General features: G+C 27.3%; 2 protein-coding genes and 1 non-coding gene across 12 annotated transcripts; all 3 read left to right on the top strand.

Annotated features, from left to right (window-relative positions):
* The first annotated feature begins 1,493 nt into the window (after positions 1-1,493).
* Positions 1,494-1,565, top strand: TRNAP-UGG (transfer RNA proline (anticodon UGG)). The gene has a single exon. It is a non-coding gene; the product is annotated as a tRNA-Pro (tRNA).
* LOC110661215 (uncharacterized) lies at positions 1,519-6,936 on the top strand. 10 transcript variants are annotated; one of them, XR_002496076.2, is made up of 7 exons: positions 1,519-2,001; positions 2,091-4,257; positions 4,657-4,752; positions 5,690-5,773; positions 5,919-6,123; positions 6,206-6,342; positions 6,635-6,936. XR_002496076.2 is itself a non-coding variant. In XM_058134211.1 (6 exons), the coding sequence occupies exons 2-5, from the start codon at positions 2,625-2,627 to the stop codon at positions 5,750-5,752; spliced, it is 501 nt and encodes a 166-aa protein (XP_057990194.1). In that variant the 5' UTR covers positions 1,519-2,001; positions 2,091-2,624; the 3' UTR covers positions 5,753-5,773; positions 5,919-6,936. The 10 variants fall into 10 exon arrangements, 1 of the variants encoding a protein (XP_057990194.1); XR_002496072.2 differs by having other exon boundaries at positions 1,523-2,001; positions 2,091-2,292; positions 4,186-4,257; positions 5,919-6,342; XR_002496069.2 differs by having other exon boundaries at positions 1,523-2,001; positions 2,091-2,292; positions 4,154-4,257; positions 5,919-6,342.
* A 7,820-nt stretch (positions 6,937-14,756) lies between these two features.
* On the top strand, positions 14,757-15,832 carry LOC110661214 (uncharacterized). Its single transcript, XM_021819789.2, has one exon. It carries the CDS (start codon positions 14,873-14,875, stop codon positions 15,623-15,625), a length of 753 nt encoding a protein of 250 aa, XP_021675481.2. The 5' UTR covers positions 14,757-14,872; the 3' UTR covers positions 15,626-15,832.
* The last annotated feature ends 12,096 nt before the right edge of the window (positions 15,833-27,928 follow it).

The following is a 27,928-nucleotide window of genomic DNA, read 5'->3' as shown; positions in this document are numbered from 1 at the left end:
TTCCAACAAATTGACCATGTTTAAGGCAACTACAATCTTGCTAGAGGTGTAAGCTCATGGTGGAATGGGAAAAGGAAAGTGATGGAGAAATGATATAAAAGGGGAAGAATCAATTATAAACGCTTGGGAAAATTGTATTGCTCATAGACAAGGTAAAGTGGGGTGGGGCCATAAACTATGGCCTGAGTAGTAAAGTTTTAATGAACAGTTAGCAAATGGTGTGCTTGAGTGCACTAACATGCACTCATGATTCAGGAATCATGATGGACATCCTAAGAAAATTAAATAAATTACCAAATGCAATTATAAAGCTAAAATTATAAAAAAAAAATAAAAAAAATATGTAAAACCATATAGATCCATATAAAAAATGCCAATAAATAAATTATTTAATGGGTCAAGATTGAAATGGACTGAAAATAAAAGTGGGAACAAATCTTCTTATTTTAGTGGGATAACAAATAAAATACAATATAGAGTCTTAGAGTCTGATTACTTATAAAAAAAAATAATTTTCTGTTTTTTATTTTTTATTTTTTAAAAAAATATAATTTTCATTTTTTATAAAAAATGAAAAAATATATATATAAAAAAATGTATTCACATAAAAATAATAAAAAGTTATTTTTGATTAAAAAAAATAAAAAAATTCATATTTTTTATAATTAAAAACTAAATTATTGTGAAATATATTTAAAATTGATTTATTTTATTTTAATATAATTAATTTTTTTATCATTCTAAATAAATATTTTTAAATAGTTATTCAGTTTTAAATATAAAAAATTATAGTTTAATTATATTAATAAAAAAAAATCATTATTTTTTATTTAGAAAATCATTGAAAAATAAAAATTTTTATTATAAAGAAATTAATAAAAAATAACTTAAAAGTTAAATTTTAAAAAATTAATACATAGAAATACAAAAGTCTATTTTTTAAATATTTTTTAAAAAATTTATCCTAATTTTTTATGAGTGAGCTGACCCTTAATGATTTTAGTCGGGGCAGTGGGACTCCTTGTATCCTTCACGGCCTCAAGCGATAGGAATCATTCTCATCATTCCATGGGATATGCGTCAATGTAGCATTATGGAATGTTCAATCATAATCTCAAAGTAGAACCATGTGCCCAAAAACAACGAGATGGACCACTTGCACTTCATCCGATCCTGCTGCACGTGCCAGGGTGGCTTAGGGACCACATCACATTGTGAGACTTTCTTAAAGCCTATTTGGATTTTTATTTTAATATAATAATTTTTTTCAAAAACAAATAATTATAAAAATTATTTAACTATTTTAAAATTTTTTTTGTTAAAATATAATCAAATTCAAATTAAAACTAATTTTAATAATCTCTAATTTATATATTTGAGATTATATTTTTTAAATAGTAACTCACAGAGTAATGTTAAATGAACTCTTTACTGTTATATGTCGATGACTGCAGGTAATAATTTTTAAAAGCTTTGCCACGGAGAATAATACAGGGCATTTGGTCTAGTGGTATGATTCTCGCTTTGGGTGCGAGAGGTCCCGAGTTCGATTCTCGGAATGCCCCTGAAACTGGCTTTTTTCTTTTTTTATTGCGTTTGCGACTAATTACGAAGAATGCCCATTACCTGTTCGATTATTTGCGCCTCAAACATTGAACTTTGTCCGCCGGAACAATGTCGGCCTGGACTGCTACTTGGAAAGAAAGAGTTTGAGAGTTAGTTTGCCGGAAGATCAATGCAGGGCTATTGTAGACTCTTAGTATTTTTAAATAAGCAATGGCCCTAGCATCTGAAGATTTCTAAATCCCCAGAAAGCAAAACCCCTTAAAAGGCAAAAATTAGTCATGGCAGAATCGTCTCTTTTCTTCTGCTTTCCTACTTATTCTAATCCCACCTTCTTGGGTAGGCAAAGTTAGATGGTGTTTGGGTAAGTAGTGATAGGTCCACACCACTTATTGCAAAGGCATGTCTCAGTTCCAACTTCCTCAGCCTCATCCGAAGGTAACTTCAACTCAATTCCTCTAAGCTCAACTTTTTCTTATTGGAAAATAATCGATGATTGAAAAAGTCGATCCTTTAATGCTATTCAGGAAGGTTGAAGTCATCAATTTGGATCCTGCAAAATGCAAATTATGGGTTGCCATATCTTTTTTTACTATTGTTGTGTTTGCTTGTAGTCAAATTCAGTCAATGGGAAGTTCCTTCATATGAATTTAGATATGAGTGTGCTGTGAATGTTGAGTATCTCATTAAACTATGTAATAATGGAGCATTCTCTTGATCCTAATGGAGGTGAGTCTCCCTTTTCATTTTCTTTCTTTGTAAACAGCTTCATATTCTGTTACTATTCACCATACTTGTGGCTACCTGGCAAGACCTGGCCCGGTCCCATTATTTGCTACGTACTTGAATGTTATGACAAATCTCTGGACTTATGAACTACTGGTTCCTTAATTATTATCCCATCATATCAGATGGTTGCAATCTGATCTTATTACCTTTCCCTGGAGGGCAAAAATTAACCATCTGGTTGATACTTCCAAAATCTAAAAGATTGGGTTAAGCGGCCTTTCACAAGTGACAGTATAGTTTATAGTCCTGTCAACTCCTTTAGCCCTATCCTGATGGCCTTATGTCAGTTGGATGACCAAGAAGCCTCGAATACCATGAAAGCACGGAAATGGGGAGGGGGAAGGGAAGGGGAAGAGGGGGGAAGAGGAGGAGGATCATCCCTAGGGCTGATGATAACTGGGATGACCAAGGAGCCTCGAATACCATGTAAGCACGGAAATGGGGAGGGGGAAGGGAAGGGGAAGAGGGGGAGGATCATCCCTAGGGCTGATGATAACTGGGAGTTGTTTGGTAGTTCCATATGCTCTTATTTTGGAAATATGAAGTTAATTCAAATTTTAATTAATTAATGTTCTAATCAACATGCTCGTAGATGTAGTGGATAGTTTTATCATTCTGCAGTTTCTTTAAGTGTTTTTTCTTATGTTTCACTAGATCTTGTGTATTGCATGGATTTTTTAGAGAAGAATATTGGCTGGTTGCAATCTAAATTGGAAACTCTGTTGAATGGTTGGCATATTAGACCCCCCTTGTTTTATGTATACTTTTGATCCATTCTTGTTTGTACTTTCATTCTGTTTGGATGGTATTGTATTCATAGTCTTGGAGCATATGTGGAGAGCTGTAGGGTTTTGCTCCAATGTCTTTTTAGTCTCTTGAAACAAGTAGAAGGCTATTGTGAAGAGACTTCATATTGTCCTCATTGAATGAAAATGGCACAATTGACTTATATTATAGTTCTAAATAATGTGGGTGATTAATTGTCAATCCAAATTATACAATTATCATATTCATGGGAATCTTTGTAGTATGTAAAATAATCTAAATTATGTATGCTAACATTTTTTAAAAGTGAATAAAACATTGGTTTAGACACAAAGGCTGTAAAGTTGATGCAAACATTGAGTTTAGACTTGATTCTCTCAGCTATGATTGGGTTTTGCAGCACTATTGGGCCTCTTTTGGAAAAGATTAAGTTAGTCAGGAAGAATATTTGGGAGTTTCGTCACAGCATCAGACACTTTCCTTGCTTACATGCATTGTTATTGTACTTGTGCATTGAAGTCCTGAAGTACTGTTGTAAAGAAATGTTTTAAAAGGGTATTGATATTATCATCTCAAAAGCTGTAACATTTTGAAGATAAGGAATCCTTTTCTGTATTCATAATTTTACCTTAGAAGATTATAAATTACTTGCATCACATGAACATAGGCTTTAATGAAAAATATTACAATTTGTTGGCACTGTTAGAAAAATTTTCTCATGTGGAATCTCTAATTAATTACACATGCTGTTGGATGATAAGTATGTTTTGCATAGAATTGACAACGGCTGTGGAAAACGAATGAAGTTAGCCTACATGAACTTGAAAGAGGCATCCTATGCAACGTACTTGCAACCATTGTATCAGATGGGAAAAGATCTGCTCTGTGTTTGACAGTTAGATGCTATTAAGCTAGATTAACTTACTGATCTTTAAACATTGTCTGTCCATCCATCTCTGTGTGTGTGTGGGTCAATTTATTGTTCATTATAATTTGTTGCAGCAGTCGATGTTTATGTTGTCTAACAACTATGCAGATTGCTACCTTCTTTTTGATTTTTCTGGTCAGGTGGAATTATTTTTCCTTCACTCAAATGCCAAGAATGTTATAATGAAACTCATGAAGAAGTTGAACCTTAGGGTATGATTACATCTTCTATATTTATTTTGCCTCTAACCTTCACTGTGACCATGAACAGTTGAGGTGACTTTACCTTTTCAATTCTGATGTTATAGCTGATAATGTATCATTGGTCCCTCTTATCATGCAGCTGACTGTAGTGCATTTAGTTGATACCCATCTCTATAGTGATCCTGGGAAATATATTAGTGCATTGCTTCTCTTGTTGTCAACCATGCTTCATCTGGAACTCCCACGCATTAATGTCTTGTCTAAAAGATTGATCTAATTGAGAGCTAGGGAAAAATAGATGTTGTTATTCTTTTTCTTTCTTTTACATGTAGCAGCACGAGCTATGAGATTTTAACAATATTTTGAATTGTGCCTAGCTAATTATATATGTATTTTTATGTATTGCAGCTTTCAACCTCGATTTTTACAGAGGTTCAAGACCTATTATATTTGGAGCACCATCTTGATCAGGATCCTCATGCTTCTAACTACAGGACTTCAATGGTAAATTTATAATAAGAATTCTGTGAATCAGTCTCTATATACTGTGCCTCTGATGGCTCACATGAATACTAGCTATATTAGCTAGCAAGGTCAACTGGCATTATCCAAAGAGATTAAGGATCAATTCCATCACACCCAAGGTGGTAAAGATTATGGATGGTTAACCCTAGGGGTGGTTGTGTAACCCAGCCATTGAATATTTGTGTTTGCATGCGTGCGTATATGAGCAACCATTATGCTCTGGGATTAGTTTTCAATGTGTAGCATCCAGTTATTAGAAAATTAATCCAAAATATAGAATAGATTATAAATTTCAAACCTGGGTTAGGGGTTGAAATGCTCTGGTTGGTGCATTTTTGTCTCAGCAAATAGTTTGCTTTGATTTTTTATAGGTTGAAGCTATTGTTTTCATTGGAAATGTGGCATCAGACGCTACATTGTGGATTTTGAAAGTAATGAAGTTTAGGCTAAAAACTCAACTCAATTCAACTAAGTCTTTATCCCAAAAATTTGGGGTCGGCTATATGGATTCGCTTTCTCCACTCTAAAGGATTTTGGATTAAATCCTCAGAAATGTGTAGTGCTTCTGGGTCATGTTGTACAAGTTTAGGCTAAAAAATAGGAAAATTATTAGAAATGTGCATTGTTATTTTAAATAACTGCTCAAGTTTGAGCTCTCTTCTGGTGATCTCTTTAACTTTCAGACTAAGTTTCTCACTCGGTATTGGGTTAGTAAAACTTTCATAGCATTGGTATTTTTTATTGCCATTGCTCTACAAGTGTAAAAGGAGAATGTTATCATTTGTGATAAAATTATTACTGCTCGACTCTTTCATCAAGTAATCAAGTCAATTGTATTCTTAATTTTCTTTAAAAGTTTAAAAGCATTCATTTCTTAAATTTTTAATACATAAGCTGTTCATAATTATTGTCACAGAAAGCTTACAAAGGAGCTACGTACGGTGATAGAAGATTAGTCTTGTTGATTTTGCAACCTTAGATGTTTTCAGTACCTACTTGGGTGAGACAATAGTGTGGCTATGTTTTCCGTATGTCTTGTTCATTTTTGTATGTGCACATTACATATCCTCTTATTTACTTCGTCAATCTTGCTTTCACATGCTTCTCACTGTTCCTTATTGAAGGAGTTTTATCTTCTGATGCAGGATTTTCACGTTTTTATATCAACTGATTAGCTCAGTCAAGGAATTTCACCTGTAAAAGATATTGAGAACACTGATCAAAGGGCTTGGTTCTTCTCATCTCCACTTGCCTTCCTGAGGGACATGTATATAGGGAACACTCTGGATTTGTAAAGTGAAGATTGTTCAACTTCAAAACTTAAAATGATTACTATCAGAATTTTGATATGTAATGGAGGCTAATGTATTTGGTTTTGCAAACGATTATTTCCATTGGGCTGGACATAATTTCTCTAATGACTTTTTGCTAGTGTCATGGGTCTGGAGTTTTGTTATTAGAAGGAAGCTCAACACCCACGATTCATTGCATCATGGACACTTTTCATTTTGAGGATAGCAAAAAGTTGATCCAGTGCATGAAGCATCACGCTTTGTGGATTTTGGAGAGGTTTGACATATGCAACTTTACTCCTGCTTTGCAGAGAAGCTGTTTCCACGAATTAAACCCATGACTTTCAGATTATAAAAAGAGTAGCTTTACCATTACATTAAAGCCACCCTCATTTGTCCTAAAGCACTGTTAGACCAAAATATTCTAAGATAAATGGAGCAGTGTTGTCAAAGCGCTCAACCTCCATGATGAATTATTTTTCTTTTCCCCTTGTTTTTTGAGAGAATACTATCACTACACTGCTATGTTTCAAATGTTTAAAAATGACTGCAGTCTTATTTTATTGCAGGAGTTGAAGAACAGTTGCAAATAATCCAAGAGAAAATATTGTGATTGCAGGAATGGCAGATGGTGAAAGTTTTTCAATCATGGATCAAGTTTCTATGGACGGCCAAACCATTTGCTACTGTTTCCCAAGTATGCATTACTTATTGTAATTGTACTAGATACTCAAGGTCAGTTGTGGTGGCGCATGACTGATAAAGTCTTTGTTCTTCCAAATGAAAGTGATAGATTTATAGTCTAGCATATAGAAAATTTATGAGACCAATTGGCAAATAAATCATAGCAAACTTGACATTGTTTATGGTATCTGTTTGCAGGAGAAAATCCCTAACTCTTGATTCAATGGGTTGGTTGCTTCATTGACTTGGAGCTTAATTGGTTTCATTAATCAAAACCCATAATTCACAAATTCTCACACTTATTTTTCCAAATTTGTAATATGGTAAATGTTATGTTAATGATTGAGAGGCAAATTTTCTAAGCAACTCTGGCGGCTTACTAATAACAATTATATTCAATCAATTAGATAAAATAGAAATACTGAATTTTCTACATTTGAAAGTTGAACTATATTTCTTTATAGGCCAATTGGATAAAAAATATCAAATATTTATATTAGTTCATATTTGTGTTTATAATTTTTAATTTTGTGTGAAATAGTCACTCTTTCAAATTTATCACAATTGTATCTAATGGAATGAAATTGAATTTGAAAAGGTAACGATAAATTATAATATAGTACTTAAAGTTTTATTAGTTTTATTTAATTAACAAATAAAACTTTTGAATATAATCATGATTTAATGTAAATGTTTGGCATTTTTAGTCCATTGATTAAATTTTATATTTAAAAATAAATTTTATTTTATATTTAGTTTTAATCAAAATTTATACTAAAAAATATTTTTATTTATTTTATTTCACGGAATAATCTTTTAAATCAAGACAGATAAATTTATATATATGAATATAAAATGTAAAAATAAATTCATATTTTTATAAAATAATTTTGAAAAGAACATATAATTAAAACTAATATATTCTATATGAATTATAGTATCCATCAAATAAAATGTGTATTTTATATATAGTTTACTCTAAACTCTAATTGAGATGTGTATTTTATCTAATGTGTGCTACATTTCATGATAAATCGGCCCTAAACATAAATTTTTTTAATTAATTTTTTACTAAATTTTAAAAAATTCATTAATATTTCAAATTTTAATTGAAGAGAAATTAAAAAAAAAAACCCTCAATACAAAAATGTGCATGGTCTTACAATTCTATTCTTCTCTTTACACAGAGAAGCAAAAAAAAAATAAAAGAAAAAATAATTCTATGAAAATTTGTGAATAACTAATTTATTTTATTTTTTTTCATCTTGACAAAATTTGTAATTTGAAGAACTTATATAAATTGTATGATATATGTCTTAACATTATATATCATATATTTTGATACACATGATAAATAGGTTTACATATATCTTTTTTTCAATTATTGCTCATTAATTCTATGAAAAAGTCACAAATGAGTTCGAATTATAATTTAAGGGGAAAAAACTAATCGCAATAACATTTATGGTTCTACACTTTTGATCAAGAGGAAAAAGAAAGAAAATAAAATCAGTGCAAAAAATTTATATTTATAACTGATTTATCATGAATTGTAGAATTCATTATATAAAATACAAATATTAACTAAGATAAACTATATATAAAATACATATTTTATTTAATAGATACTACAATTCATATGAGATATATATTTTTCAATTATACATTCTTTTCAACATTATTTTGTAAAAATGTATGAATTTATTTTTATATTTTATATTGTAATATATAGATTTGTTTAACTTGATTTAAAAGATAATTACGTTAATTGAAATTAATGAAAATATTTTTTAAGTATAAAGTTTCAATTAAAAATAAATATAAAACAAGATTTGTTTTTAAATGTAAAGTTTAATCAATAGACTAAAAATGCCAAACATTTATATCAAATCACTATTTTATCCTAAACGTTAATTTGTTAATCAAATAAAATTTTAAGTAATAAATTGTAATTTACCTAATTCAATTTCACTTCATTGGATACAATCGTGATAAATCTTAAAAGTGTGGCTATTTCACTTAAAATAAAAAGTTATAAATGTGAATTAATGTAAAGGTTTGGTATTTTTTGTTTAATTGACTTTTTTTATACAGAATAGAAAAGATGTTTTATTAATTGCAAATAGAGTATAAAAATAAAGAACAAATTAATATATTATATTTTTTTATAAATAAACAAAATAAAGAATTTAGAAGATTCAACAGTATTAATAAAGTATGTAAGTTGACTAAAATGTAAACTGTGCGTCACACTCTTCAACTTCATAATCTTTTTATGAGTCACACTAGATAACATTCAAATTATGGACCTTAACTCTCAAGGTCTCTCTCTCCCCCTATAGTAAAAGATTAGAGAGGATATTTTTCTCTCTCTCTCACTCTCTCTCCCTTTAGTTTATAAAGAGAGAGATTTTCTCTCTGCTTTCATTTTCCTAAGGTTAAATGGCCTTCTTTCCTTGCCGTCCTCTACGGCCTAACTCTACTCTTTTGGACAAGGGAAGGCCATCGGCGAGTGGGTTCCCACCCCGCCTATTGTCTTAACAATTTGAATGGGTACTTGTTTTGTTATATACCTCTGCCCATCGGAGTCATTTGGTCGTGGTCATTCAATTCCCGGAAATTCCTTTCCCCCAAGATACTTTGGAGTGTGGACCTCTTCTTCCACAGAAATAGTCACCAATGAGACTAAGTCATTTGTTTTGATAAGTTTGAACCCATCTAAAGCTAAGAAATGGGAAATGGCTTGAATTTTTTTTTTATTTTTTAAATAAAGTTGACAGTAGATAAATAAAAAATGGCAGCAGACTTTAATTTTTTTTTCCAGGTAAATTGGTTTTGGTCTCTAATCTTATTTCAAGAAAGTACAAAAAGTAAACCAATAGAATTTTGCATACATTGGTTTCAAAATTGAAAGGCAGAATTCAATATTTAATTTCAAAATTAGAAATGATTAATGGGTAGTGAAGAAGGGTTGGTTAAGTGATTATTGTTTATTGTTATCATGCCTTGCACGTTTTTCTTTTCAAGGTTTTCACATTTTTGCTGCTGTTACGGCAACTCCGCTAGTCATTGCCAGAAATGCGTGCGGATTTTAGAACGTGGCCACCCAAATTCAATTACTATACCTTCCTCTTTATTTATATATATATATATAGCTGTAATTCATCAATGAAATACTAAATATGATTAATCAATCTTTGATATTTAAAATTAAAAATTTTATTAGATAGAATTAATTCAATGGGTAAGAATGTAAACTTTTCTTTTTTTATTAATTATATTCCTTTACAATTAAGGCTTTAATTTTTCTTTTATTAATTATATTTTTTAGTATTTGAAACCTCAAAAAATAATGAATGTAAAATATTTTTCTGATTTAAAGAAAAATTATGCATTTTTAAGGAAAAAAAACTTTTTTTTTCAAACGAACAAGTTATTTTTAAATTTTGATAATTTTATTAAATTATAAAAATATTTATAATACATAATATAAATAAATATCATTAATTTAATATTAAAATTAAATAATAAAAAATATTTTTTATATTTTATTAAAAAATAATTTCTATAAAAAATATTTTTTATATATAAATTATTTTTCAAGAAATAAATAAAATTTTATATTAAAAAATTATTTATTATGAACGCATTAAATCAATATGAATAAATTGTATCTTTAAAATTATCTAAAAAGAAAATTTAATCTTAATACATGAAAGTCATTTCAAAAACTATTTAGACCTCACAATTCTAAAAATAATTATGCTAAAATTTATCTAATAACAAATTTCATACAGTAAAGTTAGTTCTCAATTTTTTTTTTAATCTATAAGTCGAAAATTTATTATAAACAAACAAGTTAGCATATTTTTAAAACTTATAAGTTTGTTAGACTAATTTATAAATTAAGATAAACTGTAACGGACTGTGGGGACGGCGATACGTAACGCCTGCAGGTGCCGCCCGTCCCACATCGGAAATGGGAGAAGGGAATCTGGGCCATATATGTGGGGTCACTAACCAGCGCTTTTGGGAGCGAAACCTCCCAAGGGACAAATCCGTGAGGCCACGGGAGCGAACAATACCGTGGTCGTTACAATTGGTATCAGGCCGGACTCCTCAGTGGGTGCGAGGCGCCCCGGTGGGTTGTAACGGATGTGGGACGGCGTACGTAACGCAGTGCCGCCCCACAACGGAAATGGGAGAAGGGAATCTGGGCCATATATGTGGGGTCAGGGAGCGAAACCTCCCAAGGGACAATCCGTGAGGCCCGCGGACAATCTTGGCCGTTACATAAACACTCTTAAGAACGATATTATACTTATAATTTGTACTATCTTTTTCTTTTCTTCTAAAAAATATAACTATTTCCTTTCCTAACTCTGCTATGTAATACTCATATAGTTAGATATTCCTATTTTCGTTGAAAATATTGAAATTTGGGATTTCATGCTTTTGCCATTAAGAGAAAGGTTTTAATATTGCCCCCAACTCTTGGCTTTGCCTACCATCAAATTTGTGGTGGCTGTGTGCACTGACTGCAACATAGGGAAAAGAAGAACTGTGGATGAGATTGCAGCAAAACGCTTAGAAGCAGCGTTTGAGCTAATTACTTGCAATTCTGTGCAATTTAATTAGCAATATCTACTTAAAATAAGCATCTCTTCTTGGCCACGCTTCTTGCTTAATTTATTAGCATATATTACATTAACATTTTGTGATTATCATTATTTTATACAATAGTTTGAGTATTCAGACTTTTTTTTTGTTTAATGTTGAAAAACAATTTATCTTTCACATTGATAAGCTCAATTTTATATAAGAGTAAGTTTAATAATTGTACAAACAAATGTTTGTAGTAAGATTATGTAAAATTAATTAATAAACAGGTAAGTATTACACACGATTACTCAAAAGTATGAGTGTTTTCATAAAAATAACTAAATTTTATTTTTTTTTAAATTTATTAAACTTTAATTTGATTTTATAAAAATTACTGTGATTGAAAATTAAAATTTTTATGCTAAATATGTCAATTATTATACAAATAAAATTATCTTATTTTATTGATTTCTTAAAAAAAAATAAGACACATAAAACACATCTAGCTATCTTCTCACCGAAAGTCAAATCTCTTTATTTTCTCTATTTATTCTCTGTTGATAATCACTAATTAAATAATTTTATTTATAAAATAATTAACAAATTAGCAAGTTAAACTTTTAATTTTCGATCACAATAAGTGAGTTAAAAGAAATTAAAATTTAATAATTTTTATGATATTTAATTTAATTGTTATTAAATTTATTGTCATACATAATTCATATACCCATTTTTTTTTATACAATTAATTAGAGAAATGAATTTAATACATATATAATATACTTCCAATTCGGTGCAATTTAATTAGCAAAGTCTACTTGAGATAAGCATCTCTTCTTGACCACACTTCTTGCTTTATCAACATTGATTACATTAACATTTTGTAATTATCATTATTTTATATAGCACTTTGAATATTTCACATTTTTTTTTTAAATGTTGAAAATAATGTATCTTTTTGTGTTGATAAGCTTGATTTTGTTTAATAGTAACATAAATAAAATATTAATATATATAAAATAAATATAAATATTTAATCTAACCATTATTAAATTTAATATTATATATAATAAATTTATAATAGTCATATGTATATATTTTTTTATCAAATTACAGAGATGAATTTAATATCATATATAATATAATCCAAAGTTGAAATTAAAATAACTATTTCTTCTTATTGTTTTCTCTCAAGTTCTGTTTGTCTTCTAGAAGATGTAGATGTTGGCATCTGTTGATGCTTATCTTCCAAATTAATTTCAATTTTGGAATTTCTCAATCACACATCATATCATTATGGCTGTTATCATGAGGATGTGGCAATTAAAGAAAATTTTTCTTCATCCATCTTTATCCTAACACATGACAGCCTAAGAAAATGGGTAGAGTAGGAATTGTAAGGTGATGTTAGCAAAACATTGACTATGCCCAAAATGGTGAGATATTAATTCTAGAAAATTTGATAGATATTGATTGACATAAGCTATTAGCACCCTATAATATAACAAGGAACACAATAATAATAATAATAACAATACAAACTTAATCCATCTGAGGTTGATTTTTTCATTAATATTAACATTTTTAATTTTGGAAGATTAGATCTTAGGTGTGATTTTTCATTTAAATATGTTAATTTTATCTATTTAAAGTTAATTTTATGGACCAATCATAAATAGTCTGATTAGTTTTCTTCCACTTTTATAGTTTATTTAGGAGGAAGTTTTTGAAAGTAAAGAATAGGTTTTTAAAATACCATACTTATTTGCAGAGATGGCAATGGATAGAGTATCCATGAAAATCACCTTACCCGAACTCGAATTTGATTAATATTTTCAAAACTCGAACTCGCTACAAACCTTATTAAAATTTACAATCAACTACCCGAACTCATCCCAAATCCAATTATTATTACTTAAAAAAATCTAAATCCATTTAATTTTATATTTTTTAATTAATAATTTATATAAAAAATTTTATTTTATTAATAATTTATATTTTAAAATTTTAATAATTCCATAAAATATTTAAATTTCATTTTATATAAAATAAAAAAATATAAAAATTTATATATACTATTATAAAAAATATATATTTTATATTTAATTAAGTATTTATATAAAAAGGTTCGGATAATTGATATCCAACATGTAAAACCCAAACCCGACCTGAACTCATCACGGGTATTAAATTTCAAACTCAAACTCATTCCAAACCTGATTATATACTACCTAAATTCGTCATATTAGGATTCGGTCGGATTGAATACCCACAAAAATCTGACTCGTTGCCATCCTTATTTATTTGCGAGGAAGGTTTTTTAAAGAAAGTAAAATTTTCGGAAATTTCAAAACCTCTAAAATCTTTACTTTTTCAATCTACCAAATAGGTAGATTGAAAAATTTTGATATCTTATCTTTCATTATTTTATTTTATAAAATCTTTCTCACTTCATCCAAACACACCTTTAAAATATAAGAAATAGGAAGGTTTCGAATTCAAGCCTACCTATTTTAAGATATTCACTTTATAGTTAAAAAAGAGATAATTACCTTATAGCCCATTACTTATTATCCAATCATTATATTTTCATTGAATAAAAAGAAAAATTAATTTAATGATAACTAAAATATAAAATCAACTTTATTACTATAATTATGATAATTTTAGAAGTTATACATGTTTTAGAAAAAAAAAATTATATTTAAAATTTAATATTTGGAATAAAAATTACTCTCAAAGATTGAGGAGATGATGATGTAATTTAAATATTTATCTTCAAATTTCACTTTGCCAACTAATCTAGCTGCTCAACTAAAGATTTCAGAGTGGCCCATCTTGAAGATATGGCTCTCAATCATAATCATTATAATAAAAGGGCATGTATCATCTTGTGTTTCTTTATGTTACAATAAACCATTTGCCTAACCCAAGCCCCCTTGTCCAAGTAATTAATTAAGCATGTCAACACTTTGATTGATGCATCTACGTATGATACAAGTTTATTATTTTTTTTTAATTAATTTAAATTCGAAACTTTATGGTTTTTAAAACGATTAAGTGTCACTAAATTAAAAATTATTGTCAATTTTTTTATTTGATAAAATATTATAAATAAGAGAAAATTTTTACTTAATATTCAATATATAATTATGTGGGATTTATATATTTAATAAGTAGATTTTACTATTTATCTTACATTTAGAGTCCATGATAAATTGATTTAGACAAGAAAAATCTTGGGCTTATTGTTAATTATTAATTATCCATCCTCCCAATAAGCCAAGAAGTCAAAACGACACAACAATATACATAGAAGCTTCTTTGCATATGCTATTTTTTCAAACGCTTTGTTTGACAAAAGGCCAGCTTGGATTTGGTCTTCTTTAGCATCCCATTAATAGGCACTTGTAGCCCTCTCCCTCCCTATTCCATTCCTCCATAATTAAAGAATTAATCAGTTCAAAACTATCCAGAAGACGCCTCTTTTACCAGAAGAACACTAGCTTTTATCTTACGAGATGTTGGGTCCTTTTATTTGTGGAAGTTTTCATCACCAAGAAGAGGAAGATGAGGCTCTGGGTTCTAGCCCATGTTCAACTCCAAGAAAATCAAGAAAAAGCAGCAGGGATAGCAAGAATCCTTATTCGACTCGAGGCCTCGACAAGTTCTCTGCACTTCTCTCTGATCTTGAACAGAAAAGGGCAAAGATATATTCCCAGGAGGGGTCTCAAGATATAACTTTAGTTCGGTTTGTTTACTCCGGCTCAAATGATTGCGTCCCGATTATAGTGAAGTTGAAAGATCAGAATAAGCAAGATCAAAACAAGGCCAGTGGTGTTAAAGATGAGACAAAAGTTAAATCAAGAACTACACATAAAGCAGAAGCTTTGGATAAATCGCCAATAGAGACATCACCTGCTCATCATCATCATGAGCAAGAAGCTGCCAAACAATCAAGAATGGAAATTGATAAAAAGACTGAGAAGAAGATGTTGCTTTCATGGAACTTAAAGTTGCATAAGTGGAGAAGACCTTCTCATTATATCCCAGTGTTTATAATCTTGATTTTGCTGTTCCTGGCTTTCTTCGGGAGATCAGTAGCCATATTATGCACCTCTATCGGGTGGTATTTAGTCCCCACATTGAGTTCACAAAGACCAGCAAAGAAGAAGCAATTTGTGAGAAGATTCAGTGAGATTTCTCCAAGAACCAACAAGAATTTCGGGGATTTGAAGCAGAAATCGCCTCATGGCCGTCAAAATAGTTTCTGAAGATTGTTTCATTTTTCTTGTTCTTTCAGTTTTCTTTTTTCTTCTTCTTCCTTTTGGAGTTAGGATTTTTGTTTCCTGTGATGACAGATGTTAAAAAAAAAATCGGTGGGTTTGGTTGCAGGTTGAAATTTCAACTCTTTGAAATGTTCATAAATGTAAATTATACGTTCAAACTATATTAATTAGAGAATGCCCACTACCCTTGTTCTTGTTTTTTTTTTTTTTTCCTTGTAAATAAATAATTTTATTAATAAAAATTATCAGGAAAAACTCAATAGGATTCTTTTAGTTAAACTCAGATTAGTAGGCTTCTTCAATAACTCTCTTTTTTCCAAAAATGCATACAGAACAGTAACAGTACACAATCTCATAAATTTTTTTTATATGGCATAGTAATTTTGTAAGATTTTTTTTTTTTAAGATTTAATGGGATTTTTCTTTTCAAGCATTTGAGAGTATATGCAATTAAACAGTGACATTCAAATATCACCTTTACAGTAAATTAAAGCCATAGATTTTAAATTCGTAATTTAGTTTTATTGATTTTCTTTTAACAAAAGAAAAGCTTCCATTTTGATATCAATAAAAGCAAAAATCTAGAGAAAGCTCAGCAGCTCAATACTCGATGCATGTGTGGTGATTATGATGGTTAAGTTCAGGAAATTTTTAGTCGGTGCAACTGTTTATAATCATTAATCATATTAAAATTTATATAAAATTTATATAAGATTTATCATGATCAATGATTATAATAAAATTATTATACATATATCGATTTTATTATATAATTTTTTCAAGTAAAGAATTATGTTAATACTAATCAATAATTACAAAAAAAAAATGACCTTATAGATAAGGGATAAGGGACTATATATATATATATATATATATATATATATATATATATATATTAAAAATAAAAATTTCAAATTGATTTTCAAAAGTGTTAAACATTTAAAAATTTAATAGGATAAAATTTAGTTAATTTAACTAATATTTTTATGTGAAAAGAAGAGAATTAATTACCACATTCAAATCATATAAATAAACCATTTATTTTAATTTTTATTAAAAGGAGTTAGATAATTAAATTTATAAAGGATTGATTTAAAAACACATATATTTATATAGAATATTTTAATAAAAAAAATTAATTGATTCTCATTTATTAAGATGATTCCAATTACACTATTAAAAATTAACAAAACTGTCATCTCAATTATAATAATTTCCTAAATTAATATAACTATCTCTATACAATTGTTAAACGGTATTAAAAAGTTGTTTAAATTTCTAAAGGCATAATTAATAGTACTTTACAATACAATTATAAAAATTATTTTTTTTAAAAAAGGGTTCATAAATGAGGTATTAGATCTTCAAGAAATATGGGGATGTTAAAATTAATGGTTTGATTCAATTCAAACTTACAACTTTAAAAAAAATAAATTTTAATTATTTTAATAATTCAATCTAAATCAAATCCACGTTAAATTGAAATCGAAATCAAAGTTAAATTGGAACATACTCTACGGTTCGATTCAAGATTATCCCCTCCACATTCCAGGGCCGAACAATTGGCCCCCATACTTGAAATAAATCCAATTTCGAGGCGTGCGGTATCTTATAGCGTAGATTTTCATGAATTGGGGAGATTGCCATTTGCCAAGTGATGCAAGTTGACCCGATAAACAGGGAGCCAAATTAACTATTTAAATGCTTAAATTAATGGGTTCAAATCTCCTGGGTTGCCAAGACAATAATAATAAAATAAAATAAAATAAAATAAATCTATGCTGATAATTATCATTCATTTAATGCTATAAAATTAATACTATGATGCTACTTTGTAATGCTCTCACTGGGATCGTTACCGATGGTAGGAAATGAATCAGTCTAAGAGTATTAGAACTCGCAGCAAAATTAAAATAGTTGACTTTGACCTTTTAAGAGCTTATATAATTGTTTCAAACTTTTCTTGAGACTCAAACTCAACAGTAAGAGTTTAAAATTTTAAGCGCATTTTGTAAATTTTTTTTTTCTATTTTTATCTATTATTATTATAATTATTATATTAAACTTTATTTGTACAAAATTAAACTCTTTTTGTATCATTTGCCCTATTATAACATATGATTTTTAAAAAAATTGTTTCACTTCACTTGTTATTTTAAAAAATTAAGAAAGCATTAATTTTTTTTTTTTCAATCTTACTCTTGTCCATTATTATTTTTAATGTATTTCTTTGTTTTTTTATCGCTTTTCTACATGCCAACAATAATATAAAAATATTTTAATCAATTATTAATAATATTTTTATAAAATTAATGCTATCCAATCATTTTTTTATATTTATATAAAAATGTTAAAAAATTATTAAAATGGACAGAGTAAATACGCCATAACACGAGTTATGGGCTGAACTCTACAATCTAAAGAACGTTTGTCATTGTTATAAAAATTATTATTAAAAAAATTATTTTTTTAAATATGAGTATTAAAAAATAATTAAAATTTAAATTTAATTAATTTTAATCATAAAAATATTAAAAAATAAAATAATTCTTTTAAAATTATTATTTTTTTAATAATATCTAAAATAATATTTTTATTTAAAAAATTAATTTCAACCTTTTAAATTTAATATCAAATAGACTATAAATAAACCTTGCAAAAATAGGAACGGTGTGTAGGTCACAGTCCAATTAAAAAAACTAGTTAAGTTATTTTCCTTGAAGTTTGTGCATTCTTTTTAAACAATTAATAGATCATTTACCCTATTGTCTCAATCGTGTCAAAAATCCTAACATGCCAGAGATCTTCTACATATTCATATTAAAATTTGAATTTTATTAATAATTTCAGTATCTGAATCTATCTCAAATTAAATAAAATTTATTCATATTCTACTTTTATTATTATGATTTAAATATTGCTAAATTTATTTAATTTTATATATTTTAATTAATAATTTATAAAAATATTTTTATTAATAATTTATATTTTAAAACATTTAATAATTTTATTAAATATTAAAAATCTAATTATTAAAACATAATATGTTGAAATTATAAATATATACTTTCAGAAAGTATAAATATAAAAAGATAAATATAAGTAGTTATATTATAATATTAACTTAACTAGTGGTATATATATGAACAAGAGTAAAATAATTTAATTGCTTATATAAGTATGAATTAAATTAAAATTTAATTAATATTCACTTTAAATTTAATATAGTATTAAAATTTGAATTAAATTATGAGTTTTAACTATTCATAAGGCATAAAAAGATAAATATAAATAATTAAATTACAATATTAATTGGACTAATAATTTTGATTTCTTATATAAATTTAAATTAAAATAAATAAAATTATAATTTATTTAACTTTCTCTCTCTAAATTTAATATAATATTTTAAAAGTTTATAAATATTATGATAAAATATAATATTTATATTAATTATTTACTTGTATGAAATTCAAAATTATCTGAAACTCTCTATTATAAATTATTCCAACTCATCTAAAAAAATAAGATACACCCGCGATGATCCCATAGGCCAAACCCATCGTTGATCGGCTTGGCTAAATGATGTCCAACACGAATGCCAGACTTAGAAGTTGACAAACGACAAACTGTCCCTTTGCAAGAAACGAGAAGTGTTCGTAATCGTGGCTACCAATGAAGCGCTTATGCCTTGGAGAAGCTTCCACTGCAATCAATTGTGAGAAGCAGGCATAAATTAAACACAACCAGCCTTAAAAAATGCTAATTGGACAAATAAATTGAGTCGCTGTGCGAGTTAAATGCGAAGTCATTGTAAAATCCAGGAATATCAAATTGGGAACAATTGTAAAGATGTTGCAGTTGCACCGCATTGAGCTCTAGCGTCTTTTACTTCAGGTTATAAACAAAATTCGAGAAAGGGAACAAAATTCACTGGACTCCAAGTTGGGCCATACTTTTTAGCCTACGCCAAAGCCCAGCTCAATATGAAGATTTAGGCCTTTTTTTTTTTTCTTATTTTTTTATCAAGGATACATATATATATAGGGCTAGGCTGCGCCAGGCATTGAAAGATACCAACCTATCCTAAGCACAAATAAGGTTGGGGGCCAATGATATTAAATTCAATACAAGTCAATCTGTGTGTTTAGCCAGGAAAGCTATATGCTCAGGATAATTATTAAACTTAGTATTTATAAGTATTTTCATAAAAATTATTAAATTTTAATTTTTAAATTTTTTTTTAAAAAAAAATTATTAAATTTTAATTTAATTTTATAAAAATCAATATAATTAAAAATTAAAAGTTTTTAGAGTAACATGCTGATTCTATCTCCCTCTCATATTTTCTTTCTTAATTAAGTTTTTGTTTGGAACGATTTTTTTAAAGTTTAAAAAAACTTAAATTGTGTTTGGGAGAGGTTTTTTTAAAATATAATTTTTAAAGGTTTTTGAAAATTTTTAAAAATTTTCATTTTCTAATTCAATTCTATTGATGAATTAATAAAGTTTTCTTTTTAAAATCTGTAAATATTTTAAAAGACCTTCTCTTTTTCTTAAATATTAAAAAATTGTTCTCTTTCTCTCAAATACTAAAAAATTATGAAGGTTTAAAAATTATATAAAAAAAAAAACTTTACTTTATAAAACTTTATTTTACTCTACCTTCTCTTAAATAGAGTGTAATTTTTTTTTATGGGCTTTCCTAATAAAAATAATATTAATAAGTTTAAGAAAATAAATTCATCCCTCAAGTAAAATATCAATTAATTATAAAAAAAATTTATTAATTTAAATTTTATTATTTTTTAGCTATATCCTAAATTAAAATTTATATAGGTTCCATAATAATAATAATAATAATAATAATAATAATAATAATAATAATAATAATAATAATAATAATAATAATAATAATAATAATAATAGGTAACTTCCATACAAAACTTCATCTATAGTAATAATAATTTATAAAAATTAAATTGAGAAAGTGAGATTGAAACATGAAAAATACTAATTTTAACCCAAATTTAGTATTTTAACTTATATAAGTGGAAAATGTATTATTTTTTTAACTGCATCTTTTTTTATTTAAATTATTTATATATTTATTATTAATTTCTCATTTTTATTTATTTTAATATATTAAATTTTATAGAAATAAATTACATTAATAATATACTATAGTCGATTCTTTAATAACTAAGTAATTGAAATTAAAAATATTGATTGTCAAGTAAGTATTTAATAAGTTGTGTGAGATTTTGATTTTTAGATTATATTCAATTTTATGATGAATGCACAGTGAAATATTTTGTTTTATAAATAAAAATTTAATTTACATATTAATAAAGAAAATTAGAAAAATTAAAAGCATTTTTCATCTTAATTAAAATTTTTAGCATTTTTCATCTGAATTAAAAAATTTTAGTTAAATTAAATAATGAATAAATTTAAAATTAATGAATATATCCTATCTTCTTTTTTTCCTCAAAATCCATCATTATTTATACATATAAATAAATTTTAATTTGGTCCCCTCAAAGTAAAAGGCCTAGCCATTGACTTGGTTAGAGAGAAAAACGCTCTTTTCCTATTGTTTTCATTCTTCGAGAGTTTAATCTCGCTCCTCTACTGTTTAGCGGCTATCCCTTACTCCTCTGGGCAGGGGATGGCTCATTCCCCTCTGCTAGGTGTGGTTTTATCCATCCCCACCTCTAGGCAAAATGTGTAAATTTTTCTGGTTCCTTTTTATTTGATTGTTGCAAGGATTGTGCTGAATGATGAATGATAGAGCCGTTTTCTTACATGCTCATCATCTAAATAAAGGCGCAAGGGTTGTTGCTTCTTATTGTTGACATGTCTCATGGAACGGGAGTTCTAGCCCCATACGGCACCTAGGTCCCCCTTGGCCAGGGTCTTTAGGCCAGCCTTCCCCTTATCTGGCAAGCTCGCTTAGTCCCAAATATCAAACATCTTCGAGGTCTTTCGCACGTACCTGTACAGATTCATAATTATTAGCTCCATAGGGTAAGAGTTAGCTTATGAGGACCTTGCCAACTGTCAAGAATAGGAGTGGGGGAACTGCCAAACAGTTACATTCTCCCCCACCTAATCCCGCAAAAGCCCTCATTTGCGTGTGTTCACGTCACTTCCCCATGCAACTTTTCACACTCCCCCGCACATAGGAGCCCACACATCATCTGTTGCGCTTGCCCAATGCACAAGCAGCATGTAGGCCACCAGTTTGCTAATGCACTCGCCCACTTTCGCACGTAGATATCTTCCAAAATGCTTTGCCAAGATTCCTCATATTGCTCGCCAGACACTAATAAGCTGCATGACAGACCACACTTGTCCATTGGATCATCCGATGTGGGATTGAGAAACCCTTGTCTACCTCTGTCCCATTGAGGCCTGACACTCTACCCCACCCAATTCCAGTAACATTCTATCGCTATCGATACCCTGCCTACCCCAATTCCATTGGGGCACTTAGCGTGATTTGGATCATTTGAGGCCTGCTCTAATACCACTTTGTCACGAGATGAGAGTTCTAGCCCTGTGCGGCTCCCAGGTCTCCCTTGGCCAAGGGCCCTAGGCTAGCCTTCTCCCTATCTGACAAGCTCGCTTAGGCCCAAATATTAAGTATCTTCAAGGTTTCTCGCACGTACCTGTATAAATTCACAATTGTTAGCTCCATAGGGCAAGAGTTAGCTTGTGACAACCTTGTCAATTGCCAAGAATAGTAGTGGGGGAATTGCCGAACAATTACACATGGTGTGAGGGTATAGTGTGGGTGGGACGTCAGTGATCCTTATCATCATTGCCCTCTTTTTCTTTGCTATTGTGGTTGCCACTAGAACTGTGCACGGTCCTTGGCAGATAGAACCAAATCGAAGATCCGTACCAAACTGATAAAAATTACACCAAACTAAATTTATTTTGATATTTTAGTTCGGTTCTAGTTCTTCATTATGAATTGAACTGAGAATCGAATTTATATATATATTTTTCTATTTTTTTAGATGTATTATATACTTTCAATATAGCTACATATATTTATGGATATACATATATAATTATAAACTACATATAACCTAATATTATATTTCATTTTTCTATATTTTCTTAATAATTTTAGTTATAAATACATTAAATTACCTTATAAATACATTAAATTATCTTATAATTCTTAATTATAAATATTATATATATATAAATTCTTAATTATATTTGTATCTTATAATTAAATATTATATGATTAATAAATAATTAAAATATATATTTTATTATATACTTATACTATTATATCATATAATATATTTAATCCTAAATTATATATACATTTTATAGTTAAATATTATATAATTTAGGTATAGCTAAAAGATATATTATATGATATATTATATATTAATAACCCAATTCAAAAATTAAATACTAATTAAGTATGACTTTCAAGGAAATAATTACATAAAATTATTTTAAAAACTGAGAACCAATCGGTACCGAATCGGAATTGGACCAATCGGTACCAAACCAAACCAGAATTATACCAAATTGAATCAGAATCAAAACAATAAAAAACCGAACTGAAAATGTACAAAATTTTGATTTAGTTACGGTTCTTAAACAAACTCCGAATCAAAACCGAACACCCCTAGTTGCCTCTCCTCTTAGCCCCATAGTCTTTGTTTTTTGTTCTTGGCCCAGGCTTTGATTTCTGATATTATTTGTACCCCAACTTGCAACCCTTAATAGGATGGTTTCTTCTAGCTTTACATGTTGCTGTTCTGGATGCTCGCTTGTGTAAATTATGTGGAGCAGCGTATATGGTTAGACACTACTAGATCTTTTTTCGGGTTGTAGAACAGGATTTCTTTCTATGGTTTTGCTAGCCGGTTAGCCCTTGCTGTTAGTGGTCTACAATGCAGGATAAAGTAGGATTTGTTGTTTTGAGTCATGTGCCTTATATGGATAGGCTTTTCAGCCCTTGTATCTGAGCTCTAGCCCGTTTAATCCATTATAAATTATATTATATCCTAATTTTTTAAAGCATGTATAATAATTTTATTTGTAATTGTTTTATAAATTTTAAATTAATAGTTTATATTTGACATATTTTTAAGTAGTTTTTAAATACTTATTTTTATTTTCTAATATAATAAAATAATTATTCTTTACAGCACTTCCGCTAATAGTATTAAAAAATCCAACACGATTTTTTATTTTTATATTTTTAGTAATATTAAAAGTATGAGTATTATAAATAATATTTAAATTGACTGAGTATAATTAAAAGTTTTTCTATTAATTTAATTAAATTAGATTAAATAATTTTAATAAATTAACAATATTTATATGGTTTGGATTATAAGATTGCGAAATTTTAAAATTAAGAATTAAAATTATTACTAAAATAACATAAAAATTTTTAATTTATAGTAATTAAAAATTAAATTTATTTAGCTACGGAGCTGTGAACTTTAGTGACAAATTAGTGACAGAAATTTATTATTAATCTTTCTTAAAATATATTATTAGCAACGAATTCATAAATTCATCACAAAAATATTTTAATGTATTTTTAGAAATAATATAAACATATAAAATATTTTTTCTTCCTTAAAAATAGTTTTTAATATATTTTTAAAAAAATATAAATATATAAAAATATTTTTGTTCTTCATTCATTCTTATTTTATAATAGATAAAGTATCAATTTAATTTCAATTAAATCTTAAATTTTTAATTTTTTTGTTTTTATTAATTTTCATATCAAACTGAGTACGGTGGATTAATTATTTAAATAGTATAATTTTAAAAACTATTTATCATAATAATGTCATTCTTTCACTACCATTCAATTAAGTTATAAATTTTCCTTCCAAAAAATTAAATTGTCTCTTTACTCTTATCGATTTCTTTTTTTTTTTTTTTTTTCTATTCTTTGTATCTTATATTGTAATTTTTCTTATGGCTGAATTATTGTTTGATCCTTCATATTAAGAAGAAAAAGATATTGCAATCAAGGTAAAGTCCTAAACTTTTTAATTTAATTTTAAATTAAATCTTAAGATGCAACCTATAATGTAAATTATTATTATGATGATTATTATGATATATTTATTTAAAGTTTCCCTTTTGATAATTTTATTAAATGCATGTCAATTTTTTGTTATAATATTAGTATTATGTATTTAAGTTGTGATAATTAATTAAAAATAAAATTATTATATTGATCTTTTGTTTTAATTGTAGTGATATGTTATATACAGTTTTAATTTTTTTTCATTAATATACATTTTATTTTTTTGTGTTAATTGTAGTGATATAAATTTACACTCTTTGAAAAATTTTAGGAAAATAAAATTAGAAAAACGAAGATTGTTACTTTTATTAATATATAGTGTGATTTTTTTTTAATTAAGATTTGATAATTTTACAGTTAATAGTTGTAAATTTCAAATAAATTTTGAAAATAAAATTAAAAAAATTTGATAAATATAAGATTTTTTTTTGTAATTATTAGAAAATAACAATTATAGAAAAAAATTGGTATGAAAGCAATGAGAGCTCTAAATACTTTGTAGCATTCAAATTTGCATTGAAAAGACCAGTGTGCTGTTGGAGTAGTTGGGATAGTTGGAGTTCTCTACATGCGTTCTAATGGTCTGACGTGTTCTAATGCATGCTTAAGAAAAAATCATTTTAAAGGACATTTTCTTAAGCAATCTAATATAATACTATTTTGACCCGTAGTTTTGTGAGTGCTGACACACATTGACAACTTGAATTGCCATTGGAAGTTCTTCTTCAACTAATGGTTTGTTTAATTTTTGAACGTTAAAATTATTTTTTGAAATGACATGTTCTTAAATAATTTGACAACTCCTGACAATACTATTTTGACTTGCAATTTTATGAGTACCAACACACACTAAATTGCCATTGTATTTAATTTTTGAACCTTGAAAATATTTTTTCAATTAGTGTTTTCTTCAACGAACATTATTTTTGTAAATAGTTTTAAATTCATGTTAGGATAGTAAAAAGTTTTGGATTAATTATTAAAATATGTAGGTTTAAAAACTATTTACCAATATAATGTGAAATTCAAACTATTTATCAAAATAATGTGTTGTAGTAGAAATCGCCAATTGAATGTGTGTTTTCATCTTTAAAATATTGAACAAAAAAAATCAAAGATGCTCATAAAATCGCCAGTCAAAATAGCATTTCATTGAGTTGTCACATCATTTGATACGGACGGCAATGAAAAGCTAAAAATGCCAATTGAATTGATAGTTTCAAGAGCATTTCAAAAAGTAAGTTGTTACATCATCTGACAGAGGCTATAAATTTACACTAAAAAGCCATTTGAGTTAGTAGGTTTTAAAGCAGTACTACACCGCGACGTTGGGAAAAAAAATATGTTAAAAACAACTCTTTTCAAAGTTAAAGATTTTCCTTCCCTCGAGCAAAGTTGTTTCTTCTTCCTCTCTTTTTCTCAATTTTTTTTTCTTCTGTTACCTTTGTATCTAACATATATTTTTTTCCTTCGTATGCAACATGATTTTTTTTTCCTTATATTATATATATAGAGTTTTCAAATTGAATTGATGTTTGGATTTTGACATTAAAAAGCAAAAATATTATAATTAAGGTAAATTTTAAATTTTAATATAAATTGTTGTTTTGATTAATGCTGTAATATGTTTATTTAATATTTTAATTTTAATAATTTGTTAACATACATATCAAATTTCGTGATAAATTTAGTTAAAAATTAAATTAGTATATTGATATGATGTGAAATATTCTGATTTTAGTATTATGCTATTAAGTTTATGATAATTAAGAGAATACTAAAGAGTACATTCTAAGAGTATATTTTATGCAATATTTCATTTATATCTCATGCAATAATTATAAACTCCCACCAAAATTTTCTAATATTATTTCTTTGTTTACGCAACCTGATCAAACACCTTCAATTTTTTTATGCTTCTATTTCAAAAATTTTCATGCTTAATGTTAATTTATTATTTAATTTCTTTAATTAATTTACTTTTATTAAATCTGAAAAGTTTAATAAAGAAAATAATTACACTCATAATGAAAAATGTAAATAAAAAAGAGTTGCAATACTTAGGGGTGAGCAGATTTCGGTTTAAACTGAAAAATCAAACCGAACCGAGTCAATTCGGTTCAATCGGTTCAATTTTAAAATTCAATTGATTCGATTCGGTTTTATATTATAAAAATTTCAGTTATTTCGGTTCGGTTCAGTTTTGAAGAGAAAAAAATCAGTTAAATCAAATCGAATAGTAATTTTATATATTCAAATCGAACCAAATTGAATCGAATCGATTTTTTAATTGATTTATTTTTATGGAGAATTTATGAATTATATTCAATTATATATATATATATAAATTATTTAATTTCATTGATTAATGGTTATTAGATTCAAACCAAAGTCAAAATTAGATCAAATAACTTAAAAATCAAGTTTAAATTGAAAAATCAATAAAAAATCAAAACTGATCGGTTTGAATCGAATCAAAATAGAGCGGTTCGATTCTATTTAATTTTTCATCCATTTCGGTTCGGTTCAATTTCTAAAATATGTAATTCAATTTTTATGATTTAATTCGATTCAGTTCAGTTTGATTCGATTTGAACTGAATGCTCATTCTTAGCAATACTCCTTAAAAAATATCTTATATGTATTAATCATTTTTCATAGGAGAACAAAAGAATTTTTTTTTTTTATAAAGGAGAAGAGAAAAACAAAAAAAAAAATTAGTATGAAAGTGAAGCAAAACTATAAAAACTTCGTAATCTGCTTTCTATATTTTTAAAATTCACTTTTTTGCATTTCAAGCATTCTAATTGTCTGACACATATTTAAAAAATATAATTTCTTAAGCAATCTGACACGCCCTAAAATTATCATTTTAACTATTAATTTTTTTAATATTGAGACACACTAACTCATTGATGAGTTGTCATTACAAGTGCTTTTTCAACTAATAATTTTGTGTTTATTTTTTAAATTCTGAAAATACTTTTTCAAATGATATTTTTTAAATAAATATTATTTTTATAAATAATTTCAGATTCATGTTAAATTGGTAAATAATTAAAAAAAGCATTATTTAAATAATTAATTCAAAAGTTTTTGAAAACAAATTATTTAAATAATTAATCCGGGCATGAAAACCTTGCGCCAACAATTATTGATACTTGATACAGAACTACTGAGAACGCGCTGCTTTACCA

Source organism: Hevea brasiliensis, chromosome 2 (assembly GCF_030052815.1).
Source record: "Hevea brasiliensis isolate MT/VB/25A 57/8 chromosome 2, ASM3005281v1, whole genome shotgun sequence".
In the NCBI taxonomy this organism is placed as follows: Eukaryota; Viridiplantae; Streptophyta; class Magnoliopsida; order Malpighiales; family Euphorbiaceae; genus Hevea; species Hevea brasiliensis.
This window is presented reverse-complemented; position numbering and strand designations above follow the sequence as displayed.

What these genes read in the sequence shown, in the direction of transcription:
- LOC110661215 (XM_058134211.1), top strand. Translation starts at nt 2,625, where the DNA reads ATGGCCTTATGTCAGTTGGATGACCAAGAAGCCTCGAATACCATGAAA. An exon ending in TGATAACTGGGAGTTGTTTG is followed by an intron (nt 2,863 to 4,153) that starts GTAGTTCCATAT and finishes ACAACTATGCAG; the next exon opens with ATTGCTACCTTCTTTTTGAT. An exon ending in TGAAGAAGTTGAACCTTAGG is followed by an intron (nt 4,258 to 4,656) that starts GTATGATTACAT and finishes TATGTATTGCAG; the next exon opens with CTTTCAACCTCGATTTTTAC.
- LOC110661214 (XM_021819789.2), top strand. Translation starts at nt 14,873, where the DNA reads ATGTTGGGTCCTTTTATTTGTGGAAGTTTTCATCACCAAGAAGAGGAA.